This window comes from Salvelinus namaycush, chromosome 30 (assembly GCF_016432855.1).
Source record: "Salvelinus namaycush isolate Seneca chromosome 30, SaNama_1.0, whole genome shotgun sequence".
NCBI lineage: Eukaryota > Metazoa > Chordata > Actinopteri > Salmoniformes > Salmonidae > Salvelinus > Salvelinus namaycush.
The window spans coordinates 17,412,619-17,428,551 of NC_052336.1; the positions used below are offsets into that span (position 1 = coordinate 17,412,619).

Below are 15,933 nucleotides of genomic sequence, written 5' to 3' on the forward strand. Positions count from 1 at the left end.
CCAAACGTAGGACACCATTGTCTGTCACCTGTTCATTTTCCAGGCCACAAGTCTCCTTTATTGTTAGTGACAGGTTCTCCTCTTGGCAAGCGATGTTTCTCAGTGTGCCACTGTTCTTGTCAAGTTAAAGGCTCTCTGCCTCCTCTACCCACACCCTGATCCAGCCAGGGACTCTCCTGCTGAATGCCTCCAGATTGTTGGTTTAGTCTATTGTGATGCTAATGTCAGCCTGAGACCCCTGAGTCATCTATCAGGGATGACAAGGAAGTTAGGCCTATTGTCTGAACCTGCTACTCCATCCACATAGAGAGAGAGGCTGGCCTCTGGCCCACACTGCATTCTGGGACAGGAAACCCAATGGAAAAGGATCAATGCTGCTCTTACTCTGCCCAGACAGGAAAACTGTCAAGCCATTTACATTGACAAGCATTCATGTAATCAATACTTACATAGATGCCTGTGTCTTTAGGAGGGGGGGGGGGGGGGGGGGGGGCGAGAGAGAGAGAGAGAGAGAGAGAGAGAGAGAGAGAAGGAAGCACTTTCTCTGGTTTGAGAAAGTCCCCTGTAGTGCTCCTTGACTTACAAATGAATGTTTTGAGACTGGAGAATGTGTAATAGGTGCTTTACCCAGTAGTTTCCTACAACACAATGCTCTAAATATTGGGTTGAGATAATGACTGAGCAGTGCCCTAACATCTTACAGCGTGTTAAGCTTTCACAGGTCTAATTCAGGTTAAGCTTGGGCGAAATCACATTGGTGGTTCCTTTTGGGCCTTGACAAGTGACACTTGAGAAAATTACATTGGAATGAAAACGAATGATAGATATGTTTGGTGGGGGCGGGGCGTATGGGCGAGAGGTTGCCCCCTGTGCTGTTCAAGGCGTGTCCCGTTGTCCTACTAAGAGGAGAGAGTTAAAACCACATGAGGGAGCGCACCGCTGGTTGACATGGAGCCAGGCCCAGCACGGTCTCAACATCCATTGACATCATCGCCCACCGCAGGGCCAGATGTGACTGTGGTTGTGCCTGCATTAAACAAAAGTGCTGCTACAGGAAATGAGCGCCTTGAAAAGGAGGAAAAAAACCTTCAGCAAAGCGTTGTTATTACCACTCAAAGGACGTAACCAAGGCAGTTAAAACGTTTAATACACCATAACCTAAATTATTCCAATGTTTATCATATGCGGGTGTATTGCTTTGGGGCCTTTTCAGATTTAATTATCTTTTCATTGATATGCCAGTGGAGATGCTTCGTTTACAATGGCCTCTGGGTGCGTGATCAATGGCAAATGTATGCACATCAAGCTCACTTATACTTATATAATTGACCAGCTCACCCTCTGGAGAAATATATCTCATCACTGCCATGGGTGAGAACATGTATGTCTGGGCTGAGTTCAAGTTCTGGAGGGTCAGCACCATTTTCAAACTAAATTAATATCTCATACCATATACACTGCTCAAAAAAATAAAGGGAACACTTAAACAACACAATGTAACTCCAAGTCAATCACACTTCTGTGAAATCAAACTGTCCACTTAGGAAGCAACACTGATTGACAATAAATTTCACATGCTGTTGTGCAAATGGAATAGACAAAAGGTGGAAATTATAGGCAATTAGCAAGACACCCCCAATAAAGGAGTGATTCTGCAGGTGGTGACCACAGACCACTTCTCAGTTCCTATGCTTCCTGGCTGATGTTTTGGTCACTTTTGAATGCTGGCGGTGCTCTCACTCTAGTGGTAGCATGAGACGGAGTCTACAACCCACACAAGTGGCTCAGGTAGTGCAGCTCATCCAGGATGGCACATCAATGCGAGCTGTGGCAAGAAGGTTTGCTGTGTCTGTCAGCGTAGTGTCCAGAGCATGGAGGCGCTACCAGGAGACAGGCCAGTACATCAGGAGACGTGGAGGAGGCCGTAGGAGGGCAACAACCCAGCAGCAGGACCGCTACCTCCACCTTTGAGCAGGAGGAGCACTGCCAGAGCCCTGCAAAATGACCTCCAGCAGGCCACAAATGTGCATGTGTCAGCATATGGTCTCACAAAGGCACTGAGGATCTCATCTCGGGACCTAATGGCAGTCAAATTACCTCTGGCGAGCACATGGAGGGCTGTGCGGCCCCACAAAGAAATGCCACCCCACACCATGACTGACCCACCGCCAAACCGGTCATGCTGGAGGATGTTGCAGGCAGCAGAACGTTCTCCACGGCGTCTCCAGACTCTGTCACGTCTGTCACATGTGCTCATGTGCTCAGTGTGAACCTGCTTTCATCTGTGAAGAGCACAGGGCGCCAGTGGTGAATTTGCCAATATTGGTGTTCTCTGGCAAATGCCAAACGATCTGCACGGTGTTGGGCTGTAAGCACAACCCCCACCTGTGGACGTCGGGCCCTCATACCACCCTCATGGAGTCTGTTTCTGACCGTTTGAGCAGACACATGCACATTTGTGGCCTGCTGGAGGTCATTTTGCAGGGCTCTGGCAGTGCTCCTCCTGCTCAAAGGCGGAGGTAGCGGTCCTGCTGCTGGGTTGTTGCCCTCCTACGGCCTCCTCCACGTCTCCTGATGTACTGGCCTGTCTCCTGGTAGCGCCTCCATGCTCTGGACACTACGCTGACAGACACAGCAAACCTTCTTGCCACAGCTCGCATTGATGTGCCATCCTGGATGAGCTGCACTACCTGAGCCACTTGTGTGGGTTGTAGACTCCGTCTCATGCTACCACTAGAGTGAGAGCACCGCCAGCATTCAAAAGTGACCAAAACATCAGCCAGGAAGCATAGGAACTGAGAAGTGGTCTGTGGTCACCACCTGCAGAATCACTCCTTTATTGGGGGTGTCTTGCTAATTGCCTATAATTTCCACCTTTTGTCTATTCCATTTGCACAACAGCATGTGAAATTTATTGTCAATCAGTGTTGCTTCCTAAGTGGACAGTTTGATTTCACAGAAGTGTGATTGACTTGGAGTTACATTGTGTTGTTTAAGTGTTCCCTTTATTTTTTTGAGCAGTGTATATTCAGTGGATATTATGGCCACATGACCCAGATCTATCTCATTCCCTTCTTCAGATGAGGCTCTAACACTGCTGTTCTCCTGGCAGGTGACAATAGTCAGGCCACAGCACCACCTGTCTTTCCCCGGTGTCACTCACCACTCATACGTAGCAGGATACTTTAGAATACGGGCTGAAGCAGAAGGACATGTGGTCTACACACGTGGGATGAACTAACTTCAACTCAAACATCAATATACTGTATCCCCTGCAAGACTCAGCTTCTCTGCTTTTCATAGAGCAGCTAATGATGGAAGCTTTGTTAACAGTGATTAGTTTAAATACAGAGACAGTAATGTGATGAGAACGGAAGAGGAGAGAGAGTCAAGACATATAAATGATGAGAAGGGCTTACCAAGAAAAACATCCAAAAGGACTCATTCAAGGTAGAAAGGATTTGGAGCGCTCAACAAAAAATGACACAGTGGGGATTTTTGAAACGTTGAGAAAGACTATGAAGTTCAGAGGAAATTATTACTAAAGAGGGAGTTCAACTCTGAGTAATGCTAATGTTACTCAAAGTAGTGTGATGGAACATTGTCAGAATATGCCTAGGGAAAGTGGAGGAGTTGTAAATAAGCTGGGAGTCTGTTATTTTTGGGGGAAGCAGGCTCCAGCAGCACCAGAGGGGGTATGAGTGGGGTGGGGTAGAGGCAGTGTGGGGGCTGGCGGTAGGGGGGTTTTGGATGGGAGCTAGGAGCAAGCAGACACAGCAGCTGTGTAAACCCCAATAGTCCAGGGAGGGATAGAGCGAGGGGGGGGGGGGGGACTTTCCAGCTAGGCCAGTTAACCTCATAGACTACTGCAGTCTCACTCAAATGTTTTTTACAGTTTAATGGTGGAATGTGTTATGTGCTACAATAACTTCATACCTTAGATGTTTCAAACCACGAAAGAAGTGGTGCTGCTGTAGGAACCATGGCAGCTAATAGGCCTAAGCAGCAGGTCATCCACCACATATTGAATTAAAAGTGTGTTTGTACACCCTTACCGTCCGGCAAACGTTGCCGGAGCATCGGCTCTCGGACCAACAGGCTCCGAGACAGCTTCTACCCCCAAGCCTTAAGACTGCTAAATAGTTCATTAATGGTTACCGGGACTATCTGCACCTATCTTGCACTGACTCTATGCACACTCACAAGACTATATATACACAATATATACACACTCACTACACTGACACTGACACTCTCACACAAAACCCACAAGCATTCACATTCACTACACACACACACACACACACACACACACACACACACACACACACACACACACACACACACACACAATTTAACTTGTATTATTATCTATCCTGATGCCTAGTCACTTTACCCTGCCTTCATGTACATATCTACCTCAAATACCTCATCTGGTACTGGTACTCCCTTGTATATAGCTCCACATTGATCTGGTACTGGTACTCCCTGTATATAGCTCCACATTGATCTGGTACTGGTACTCCCTGTATATAGCTCCACATTGATCTGGTACTGGTACTCCCTGTATATAGCTCCACATTGATCTGGTACTGGTACTCCCTGTATATAGCTCCACATTGATCTGGTACTGGTACTCCCTGTATATAGCTCCACATTGATCTGGTACTGGTACTCCCTGTATATAGGTCCACATTGATCTGGTACTGGTACTTCCTGTATATAGATCCACATTGATCTGGTACTGGTACTTCCTGTATATAGCTCCACATTGATCTGGTACTGGTACTCCCTGTATATAGCTCCACATTGATCTGGTACTGGTACTCCCTGTATATAGATCCACATTGATCTGGTACTGGTACTTCCTGTATATAGCTCCACATTGATCTGGTACTGGTACTCCCTGTATATAGCTCCACATTGATCTGGTACTGGTACTCCCTGTATATAGATCCACATTGATCTGGTACTGGTACTCCCTGTATATAGATCCACATTGATCTGGTACTGGTACTCCCTGTATATAGCTCCACATTGATCTGGTACTGGTACTCCCTGTATATAGCTCCACATTGATCTGGTACTGGTACTCCCTGTATATAGCTCCACATTGATCTGGTACTGGTACTCCCTGTATATAGCTCCACATTGATCTGGTACTGGTACTCCCTGTATATAGCTCCACATTGATCTGGTACTGGTACTCCCTGTATATAGGTCCACATTGATCTGGTACTGGTACTCCCTGTATATAGCTCCACATTGATCTGGTACTGGTACTCCCTGTATATAGCTCCACATTGATCTGGTACTGGTACTCCCTGTATATAGCTCCACATTGATCTGGTACTGGTACTCCCTGTATATAGCTCCACATTGATCTGGTACTGGTACTCCCTGTATATAGCTCCACATTGATCTGGTACTGGTACTCCCTGTATATAGATCCATTCTTGTGTATTTTATTCCACTTGTGTTACATTTTTTATTTTTATGATTATTTTTTAACTCTGTATCGTTGGGAAGGGCTCGTAGCAAGTTTTCCACGGTTAAGTCTACACCCGTTGTATTCGACTCGTGACAAATAACATTTGATTTGATTTTTGATTGCAGGGGCAGAAAAAGTGCATTCCTGTGGTCAGGCTTGAGTGGACTGTGACTATATTCTTTACTACTATTGTAACACCCAGCAGGGCTAGGGACCAGGGTGAGGCTGTTCCAGGATCCTCCCAGGGAGGAAGGATGCTCAGGGCCAAATTAGATTTCTGACTGAATGAAGAATCAGCTCTGGGGGACAATCCCAGGAAGAGTGGACCAACTGGCTCTTTGTGGTGCTGTGGTTTGAGTGCCATTGATATGGCCCAGGACCTTCAGGGTCATTGAGATTCAGAGGAGACCATTCTTACCGGGGGGAAGGAATCCACAGAGCATGCCTATTAGCATGACTCTACTCTGGGGATCACACCATAAATATCTAATCCTTTTCCTGCTGCTTTGAGTGACAACAAGAACCCTCCTTCAAGAGTTAACTCCCTCAGTCAACCCCCATCCCCTCGCCATGACTTTCCCTATTTTCCTCCAGTGGGGCACAACTATCCACCCGTCAACCTGAGTGAAAATGAAATCGTGGTCCCAACTCCCAAACGATGGTCCCAACTCCCAAAGATTGAGAGCTTCCCCCTCAGCAATTCCCTTCCAGCGCTCTGTAACTCAGGCGGATGCCCAGGGCATCATCGGTTACGATGCAGGGTTACTTTTGTCCAGCAGGAAACCTCTGAAGGAGAGATGCAGAGGAGCCAGGCCAGCGTAAAAGTCTGGTCTTGCGTTGGGAGAAGGTGTTAGCCAACATGTTGACAGATAGTGGAGGAAAACAGGCTCCTGCAGAGTCTTTAGGGGTAATAATTCATCCCAGTCATATACCTCACTAAATAAGATGAACAGCTCATGTCAGCTCCGACTCTTACCTCCCACAGAGTTGAAATAAGCATGTGTGATGAAGCAGAGCTGGGACCCTGATGTTCATGTGGAGAAAAGGGTCTATCTTGATTCACAACAACTTTCAACTCCCTGAATGCTATTGGTTCTCACTGTTTAGGGCATAGTAATCTGTTGATTCTCATTGAAATAATCTGCTAATCTGTTTTGAATTGATTGTTCTCATTTGTATGAATTTAATTACTTCTTTCACTTTAGTTAAGTAAAAACGTTCATGGCATTGAAAAGCTTGTTTGATCCAATGCCAATTGTTTCCAATTATGTTATGTGCTTTTAAAAGAGGAAATTAAAAACACAACTGTACTTGAAAAGTGTGAATGAAAAGGAAAGAGAGAGAGGGAGAAAGAAAGTCATCTGGCACTGCTTAGGTTCCAGTGAAATGAAAAGGCCGGACTTTAAAACGTTGAATTAGAACTCTCAACAGGGGTAACTTCTCTACCGCGCGACTCCAGGCACTGCGCCACATCTCCCAAAGTAAAACACAAGTGTTGATTAGTTTACGGGAGACACAGTATTGCTCCTTAGAAACATTTTGAGTAGGTCGGAGAGAGGTTGAATAAAGTGGATTCAGAGTGCTGAATGTGGCCAGTTGCTGTTTTAGAAAATGTTGTTTTGCAGTGGAAACACAGGAAAGAAAGCAGGCTCGCCAAGACCCGCTGAGCAGTCTTTTTTCAGCCTGGTCAAGAAAAAAAAGAAAATTCAGCAGTAAGCATTTGTGTGCTTTGATCTAGGAATCAGGCGTCTGCATGAATGCCCTTATTGTCATGTTATGTGTACACAGTGTGTGAATTATTGAAAACAGCGCGGCCCCTAGGTTCATCTGGGAGAGATTACAGTGCGGGGCATGCTGGGAGGCCCGGGCCGGGATTGAAATCCCCAGATGCTGTTTATTTTTCCAGGGGAAGGAGACCTGATTCAGTCACCCTGGCCTTGTCTAAATGCTCCTTGTGAGGAGGCGAGACTTGGGTCACGACTCTCGCCACACCCCTCCTGGTGCCTTGCCCACAACAATCCCCAGCCCGTGTCACGCAGCAGAGCAACACCTGTCTGGGTGTGCCAGACACATGGAGCAAGGTGCTGTGCTACACAACATGTGTTTACTTAACTTCTTTGTGCGTTGATTTAAATGTGCTATTTTGAAAAGGCACTGGTAAATCTGCTACATCAGGGTGTCTTCTTTCAAAAGAAACTGAACATTTGACATGCTTAAATATAGAGCCAGTAGTGAATCTAGGGGCTAATACATTTCATAAAATAGTGAAAGCAAACATCTTGGCATCCAAACCCCTCTGGCATCCAAAAATAACACTGAGGGAGACAGCCAGAGAGAGAGGGGGAGAGAGAGAGAGAGAGACCCTCTCCGTTGACAGGTGTTGTTAATGGCAGTAACTCAAGGGGCAGTACCCAGACTGAACGTCCTTTCATCTGGCACACCTGAACAGAGCGCGCTCCCTGGGTTCACAGCAGGTGGAGGCTTCTGCCTGGCTGCCTCGGTGTGACATTACACAAACAACAGGCAGCACATACAGCCCCAGCCTAACAACCCAGACCTGCCTGCCACCACCTCCACTACGCTTGTTCTATACTTCACTTTAGTCACCATCCTCATGTGCAGCATCTGCATTAGGCGGTCCATCCACTGCCTTTCACAGGAAATGTTGTAGCTTTTCCATTCTGAGAACACAGTCACTGCTCCGTAGCCAATGTACCGTTGTATATTGATGATGCTAAGTGAAATATCAAGACACAGCCTTTCAATTAGCTGGAGAAAAAAGCCTGTTTGGTTGTTTAAAGGACGTGTTGCATTACATGGGAGGGAGAAGTAGGTCCATGGCATTGGTTGCCTTCAGCTGGACACATAATTAGAGTGGCTCCTTACCTATAATTTGCGTAATAGTTTTGGGGTGGCGGTATGTTATTACCATATGAAAAGGCTAAGCAGGGGTCATTGTGCGTCGCTGCAGCAATTAGAGGCGAGCTGAGGGCAGAAGAATGTTTGGAGCTGCCATTAATTGGAAATCACTACAAAGCCCATGCTTTAATAATCATTTAGTGAGAACAGCACTGCTTAAATTAATACATTTCCAGTGCCATTATTTACAGTAACAGTATGAATGTCTGGATCAGTTTCCTTTCATAGCGTGAGGCTTTGAAGAGAATGGAATTCAATTAGATGAATTTGAAAGGCTGTATGCTTGTTGTAAGGCTTTCGCATGCTAATGCAACATGCCCCTTTTACATTTAAATGGGATTTTTGTTTGTTTGTTTGTCGAGATGTATATAGTGAGATGTAAATGTCTGATGATTATACAGTATGATGCATATTTGACTATTGTGTGCTTCATTTGTGTCATTGTAAATTAAAAGGACACATGAAGTCCAGGGTCTCAATGATGGCTTATTTTGTGCTAACCTTTCTCTCTCCTTGCTGTGTGCTTTCTGCAGGTCGGAATGAGCTGATCGCGCGATACATCAAGCTTCGGACTGGAAAGACGAGGACGAGGAAGCAGGTAAGAGGGGAGCAGAAAAGTTTGCATGGCATGTTAAAACTGAAGAAGGCCTTCACATCTGAATGTACCCGCTGCCTGTGTTTCTGCTGGAGAGAACACAGGGCACACACACACACACACACACACACACACACACACACACACACACACACACACACACACACACACACACACACACACACACACACACACACACACACACACACACACACACACACACACACACACACACACACACACACACACACACACACACACACACACACACACAGTTGCATGGAGCTTTGCTGCATGCTTGGTCTGATGGGAGGCTGTCTTACCAGACCCTGGATGTGTTCCGTCTTCTTACAGTTATCCTGCATGAGAAGATGCCTCTGCAAAAGCTCTCTCTCTCTCTCACACACACACACACACACACACACACTGACTTGGACACCCTCACATTACAGTAACTCAACTATAACACACTTGTTCCGTCTGGAAGAGTGTTATAAGATGGATACATTACTCAATATTTGTTGTAAAAAATGTATTCAGTGTTTTAAAATAATCACAACAGAAACTGGATTAGGACATAGATGATAGGACATTGATTAATAACAAAATTATTGTTTTCTGTTTCCAGTTGATGTAAGCAACAGACTGTAGATATAAATAGATGTTACCCATAAGCTCCCATAATATCAGTTGGTGGGAAGGTGTCTGTTCATGAGGTCCATCAGTCTGGTTGAGCAGGAAGTCATGTTCATATGTCCATGATAAACACCCCTGTGTCCAGACTGACACTAGAGCTGGGTGGGAATTGATCAGCCAGCTAGAGAAAAGTCATGTGTGCTATGTCTCTGTAATTCACTCTCTCAATGGGGAATCACACAAGATAGAAGGTTGTTTGCCTGCTGTAATATAATTTATGATACAACCAAAAAACACAAATATTTGATATTTAATTATTGAAGTGTTGAGATGTTAAGAAATCAGTCTCAATCAGAAATAATGGTAATCTATGAGTTAATTAACATCATTTGAAATATAATGATTACTTCCACATTCACTGTTTAAACAATATCAAGACATAGGTTGATTACAATAAGGAATATCAGATTGAATTGTAATTGTAATCTTATTTTGCTGGAACGAAGTACTTCCCCATCACCCTGCTCCCCCTATTAACAGACATGCTTTTAGGCGTTGATCATTCCCTGGTGAACTGCCTCAACAGCCACTTGTGAGTGATTGGCCTAATTAAGACCGAGAGGAGAGGAAGGAAATCCCCCTCAGACCAAGTGTTCGTCCCTCCCCCGTTAGAAATACAGACTGACCACACATTATCTTACTATAGCCAACCATTTACACTACTGAATATTTTATACAAAAGCATGACATATTTCCAAGTCTGTGTGAATGTTGAAAGCAGCATGGGCCTCTGAAACGACTTATCCGGCTCCCTTAAGAATACAAGACTGGCCGATTCTCATTCAGTACACAGTCGATCACATCTGCGCCCTGTTAATGTGTGCTAAAGAGGCCTGCATCCTTCTTAATCAGCTCACTTAAGTGACAACAACAGGCAACACAATGCTTTGTGGCTGTGAGCTTGGTGTGTGGCTTGGAGATGCTTCTATTATCCTATTGGGCAGCTCAAATCCCCCTGAAGTGTTCTCAACAAAGAGATGTGTAATCCTTTTTGTATTTTTGGTTTTCTTGTTTTTTCTCTCTTCTTTTGTTTTAAAAAATGGAGGTGTCTAGTCACATACAGGTCTTAGCAAGAAAGAAAGTTCGAGAAATCTCAGCTGCCATCAAGGTACGTCTGGCTTTGCCCAGTTGCAGGGGGGCTTTTCATCGCCATGGTTACAGGCTGTTCCTTTGTTTTCCTCCCCTCCCCTACCCCGCAGGTGTCTAGTCACATTCAGGTTCTTGCCAGAAGGAAATCTCGTGAGTTTCATTCCAAGCTAAAGGTATGCGCTTTTCTGCTTTTGGGCTTGTGGTTGCTGTGCGTCGTCTTACTTCCTGTTTCCCGTGGTAACAGAGTGAATGCCTGACGCTCTGATTCCCGTAGCCTAGATCCCCTGCTTATGATTAGAATTCATAATATAACACACACACACACACACACACACACACACACACACGCACACGCACACGCACACGCACACGCACACACACACACACACACACACACACACACCTCTCCTTAAGTGTTTTATTTCTATTTTCTTTATTGTCATTGAACAATAAGTGAATTTGCTTTGAAAACAATTGTAAGGATCTGTTTAACAACTTAAGAACTATATTTTAGGGTTGTGAACAATATAAGATTTAGTATTACTAGTGTCCATAATGCAAGTCTGAAAATAGATCGAATTTTAAAATGTTTTTATTTATTTAACTATTCAAGTCAGTTAAGAACAAATTCTTATTTACAATGATGGCCTACACCGACCAAACCCGGACGACGCTGGGCCAATTGTGCGCTGCGCTATGGGGACTCCCAGTCACAGCCCGTTGTGATACAGCCTGGATTCAAACCAGGGTGTCTGTAGTAGAGGTCGACCGATTATGATTTTTAAATACCGATACCGATTATTGGAGGACCAAAAAAAGCTGATACCAATTAATCGCCCGAGAGAAACAAAAAGAAAAGTATTTATTTGTAATAATGACAATTACAAGAATACTGAATGAACACTTATTTTAACTTAATATAATACATCAATAAAATCAATTTAGCCTCAAATACATAATGAAACATGTTCAATTTGGATTAAATAATGCAAAAACAAAGTGTTGGAGAAGAAAGTAAAAGTGCAATATGTGCCATGTAAAAAACCTAACGTTTAAGTTCTTTGCTCAGAACATGAGAACATATGAAATCTGGTGGTTCCTTTTAACATGAATCTTCAATATTCCCAGGTAAGAAGTTTTAGGTTGTAGTTATTATAGGACTATTTCTCTCTATACCATTTGTATTTCATATACCTTTGACTATAGGATGTTCTTATAGGCACTTTAGTATTGCCAGTGTAACAGAATAGCTTCCGTCCCTCTCCTCGCCCCTACCTGGGCTCGAACCAGGAAAACATCGACAACAGCCACCCTCGAAGCATTGTTACCCATCGCGCCACAAAACCCGCGGCCCTTGCAGAGCAAGGGGAACAACTACTTCAAGGTCTCAGAGCGAGTGACGTCACCGATTGCAACGTTATTAGCGCGCACCCCGCTAATTAGCTAGCCATTTCACATCGGTTACACCAGCCTAATCTCGGGAGTTGATACGCTTGAAGTCATAAACAGTGCAATGCTTGAAGCACAGCGAAGAGTTGCTGGCAAACGCACGAAAGTGCTGTTTGAATGAATGCTTACGAGCCTGCTGCTGCCTACCACCTCTCAGTCAGACTGCTCTATCAAATCATAGACTTAATTATAACATAATAACACACAGAAATACGAGCCTTAGGTGATTAATATGGTCAAATCCAGAAACTATCATTTCGAAAACAAAACGTTTATTCTTTCAGTGAAATACGGAACCGTTCCGTATTTTATCTAATGGGTGGCATCCATAAGTCTAAATAGTCCTGTTACATTGCACAACCTTCAATGTTATGTCATAATTACGTAAAATTCTGGCAAATTAGTTCGCAACGAGCCAGGCGGCCCAAACTGTTGCATATACCCTGACTCTGCGTGCAATGAACGCAAGAGAAGTGACACAATTTCCCTAGTTTAATATTGCCCGCTAACCTGGATTTCTTTTAACTAAATATGAAAATATACTTCTGTGTATTGATTTTAAGAAAGGCATTGATGTTTATGGTTAGGTACATTCATGCAACGATTGTGCTTTTTTCGCAAATGCGCTTTTGTTAAACCATCCCCCGTTTGGCGAAGTTGGCTGTCTTTGTTAGGAACAAATAGTCTTCACACAGTTCGCAACGAGCCAGGCGGCCCAAACGGCTGCATATACCCTGACTCTGTTGCACAGAACGCAAGAGAAGTGACACAATTTCCCTAGTTAAAAGAAATTAATGTTAGCAGGCAATATTAACTAAATATGCAGGTTTAAAAATATATACTTGTGTATTGATTTTAAGAAAGGCATTGATGTTCATGGTTAGGTACACATTGGTGCAACGACAGTGCTTTTTTCGCGAATGCTTTTGTTTAATCACCCGTTTGGCGAAGTAGGCTATGATTCAATGATAAATTAACAGGCACCACATCTATTATATGCAACACAGGACAAGCTAGATAAACTAGTAATATCATCAACTATGTGTAGTTAACTAGTGATTATGTTAAGATTGATTGTTTTTTATAAGATACATTTAATGCTATCTAGCACCTTACCTTGGCTCCTTGCTGCACTCGCATAACAGGTAGTCAGCCTGCCACGCAGTCTCCTCGTGGAGTGCAATGTAATCGGCCATGAACGGTGTCCAAAAATGCAGATTACCGATTGTTATGAAAACTTGAAACCGGCCCTAATTAATCGGCCATTCCGATTAATCAGTCGACCTCTAGTCTGTAGTGACACCTCTAGCACTGAGATGCAGTGCCTTAGACCGCTACGCCACTCGGGAGCATATATAGATATAATGTGAATGAGAAATTCAATATTCTCACGAGAGCAAGGCTTGCTAAATATTCTAAATCTGTTCCACAGAGCTCAGAGTGGACACTCTTAAAAAGAGCTTAAAGAATTTCACTTTCTTCTGTATTTTTTGTCAAGAAAAATATGTTCATGTTTGTCCAGACATCCAGAGAGTTAAATTAAAATGAGCCCAACTGCGTTGGATCCTTATAAAACCCTCAAAGCAAATGGCGCTCACAGTTTGTAGACTTTGTTGCTTCTTTCTTTCTGTTTGGCATGACAATGTGAACCCAGAATCAGAGTTTGGTACTGGTGTTATCTGTACTGTATGTGGGAAAGCATGTTGGCAAGATGCATTGGCTGTTGGTGAGTGGCTGAGAGCTGGAGTTCAGAGGTCATCAGCAGAACTCTGTTTACATGTCATAAGCAGACACACTATCAGCCACTGATGTGCTGCATGTTAAAAGGGTTTAGGTTCAAAGACTAAGGGTGGTCTATGAAAAAACCTTTGCCTCTCTTTTGTTGTTGCTGTTTTAACCTAATCATCTTCCCCTGTCAATGCTGAGTTAAGAACAAGAGGAAGCAGCATCTCATCTGCCCTCTGCTGTTGTGCCAACCCTCCATATTGATAACTCTAGGCTATCACATTGACATGGCTATCAGTTGCCTTCTTTTCTCTGTGTACATGTGTAGCTGTCCTATTACATTCTTCCTCTGTGACTCATTTTACCAATAGCAATGTGTTGAAAATCATGTGCTAACACCAAATATACCTTTTCAAAAATGTCTTGTGAAAAGAAATATATTGTGAAAGGTGTAATCTTGTAATACATGTACCTGTAATTCAAAACATTTTTACAAGGGTCATTTGGTAATGTATGTGTGTTTAAGGACCAGATTTCTTTCTCTCTCGTCTTTATGAGGGGATGACTACATCTTTTGACTTTCCCCTGTTCCCAGTGTTCAGATGGATTAATGACCCCTCATTAGTGTGTGTGTGTGTGTGTGTGTGTGTGTGTGTGTGTGTGTGTGTGTGTGTGTGTGTGTGTGTGTGTGTGTGTGTGTGTGTGTGTGTGTGTGTGTGTGTGTGTTCATCAGCCAGCTGTGAATGCCTGGTCTTTCAGGCACACTGCGGCTGTCTGAGTTAAAACAGCCATCTTTTGTACGGGTCTCTGTCTACTCTCATCTAAAGCAAATTAGAGATCAGCAGCAAAGAGAAAGGCACGCGTCCCCCTCCATTTTACAGGGAACATCTCTGTAAATCTGCTCTGTCTCTTTTCTTATCTGAGACATGTTGAGTGAAATGACAGTCATTATGGTGCCATTCTTTGTGCTACTTCTCTCAAACCATAGCTGACCATAGTGATCAAATCCTCAGACATTCCAAGTCCACCACATTCTCCAAAATGTTCCACCCCACATTATTATTATCCACGTTTCAGTGTGACAGCAGTGCTAGTTGATTAATGAGTCTGAGGTTCCTGTACCGATACATTATTTCAGTGTAATGTTTTGACAGAGGACATGGCATGAATACTTCAAAGTGCAGTTTGCTTTGAATACACATTTGAATATTTTATGCTATTTAACAATGGTATTTTGTTAGTCTAGGTTTTATTACATTTTTGTTACGACCAAAGGATATAATGTCCTAAAATATGATTCAATAGAATTCATATAATTTTGCAAGCATTATTATAATCAAATCTGATTAACTGAAATCTGATTAATTGAATGAAATCATACAACTTTCACCTACATTGTTAAATTGATTAAAGTGATTTCTAGAAATGCTCTTTGTTATCAGGGTATTGTGTGTTGGATCATTGAAATGAAAATGCTGATTCATTAAACATACATTTTTACATTTTGCTAAAGCGGGATTGTTGTCCAGATAGATTGTAAAATTACAATAAAACCTTGTTTGTTTGCATTCAGGTTACAAGCATGGTAAGTATCAATTATCCGTCCAAGCTCCTGGCTCTGCTCTTGCCAGACCTGTCAGCTGCTTGAGTATCTTTGCTTCTGCTATAGTACCATAGCTGCTGCTGCAGCCCAGTGACTGTCTAGTCTGTGGGCCTCTGTCATAGCTTCACACCACTCCATCTACAGATACTGTACAGCTCTTGCCAGCATGCTTACCCTCAGCTTCTGCATGTGTTCTCATGGGGATCCTAGTTCTGTAGGGATGGGTCAGAAGTCATACTGTATACTGCTCTACTTGTGTTGTGATAAGAAACTAAATTTCTGTTTGTTTGTGCTGCTGTGTTAACACAGTAGAAACAGAATGCCATAGATAGGGTTTAGCTGGATGGTATATAGCAGACTACTGAG

General features: G+C 43.5%; 1 protein-coding gene across 4 annotated transcripts in view; it reads left to right on the top strand.

Annotated features, from left to right (window-relative positions):
* Window positions 1-15,933, top strand: part of LOC120024892 (transcriptional enhancer factor TEF-1-like) — a 62,661-nt gene that overhangs the window by 34,807 nt on the left and 11,921 nt on the right. For 2 of the 4 annotated variants that reach the window (XM_038969238.1, XM_038969240.1), the window contains 3 exons: window positions 8,944-9,008; window positions 10,901-10,963; window positions 15,538-15,549. In XM_038969238.1, the coding sequence (XP_038825166.1) occupies window positions 8,944-9,008; window positions 10,901-10,963; window positions 15,538-15,549 (140 nt within the window). Of the gene's footprint in view, window positions 1-8,943; window positions 9,009-10,746; window positions 10,810-10,900; window positions 10,964-15,537; window positions 15,550-15,933 lie in introns of all 4 variants that reach the window. The other 2 variants (XM_038969241.1, XM_038969242.1) reach the window with 2 other exon arrangements.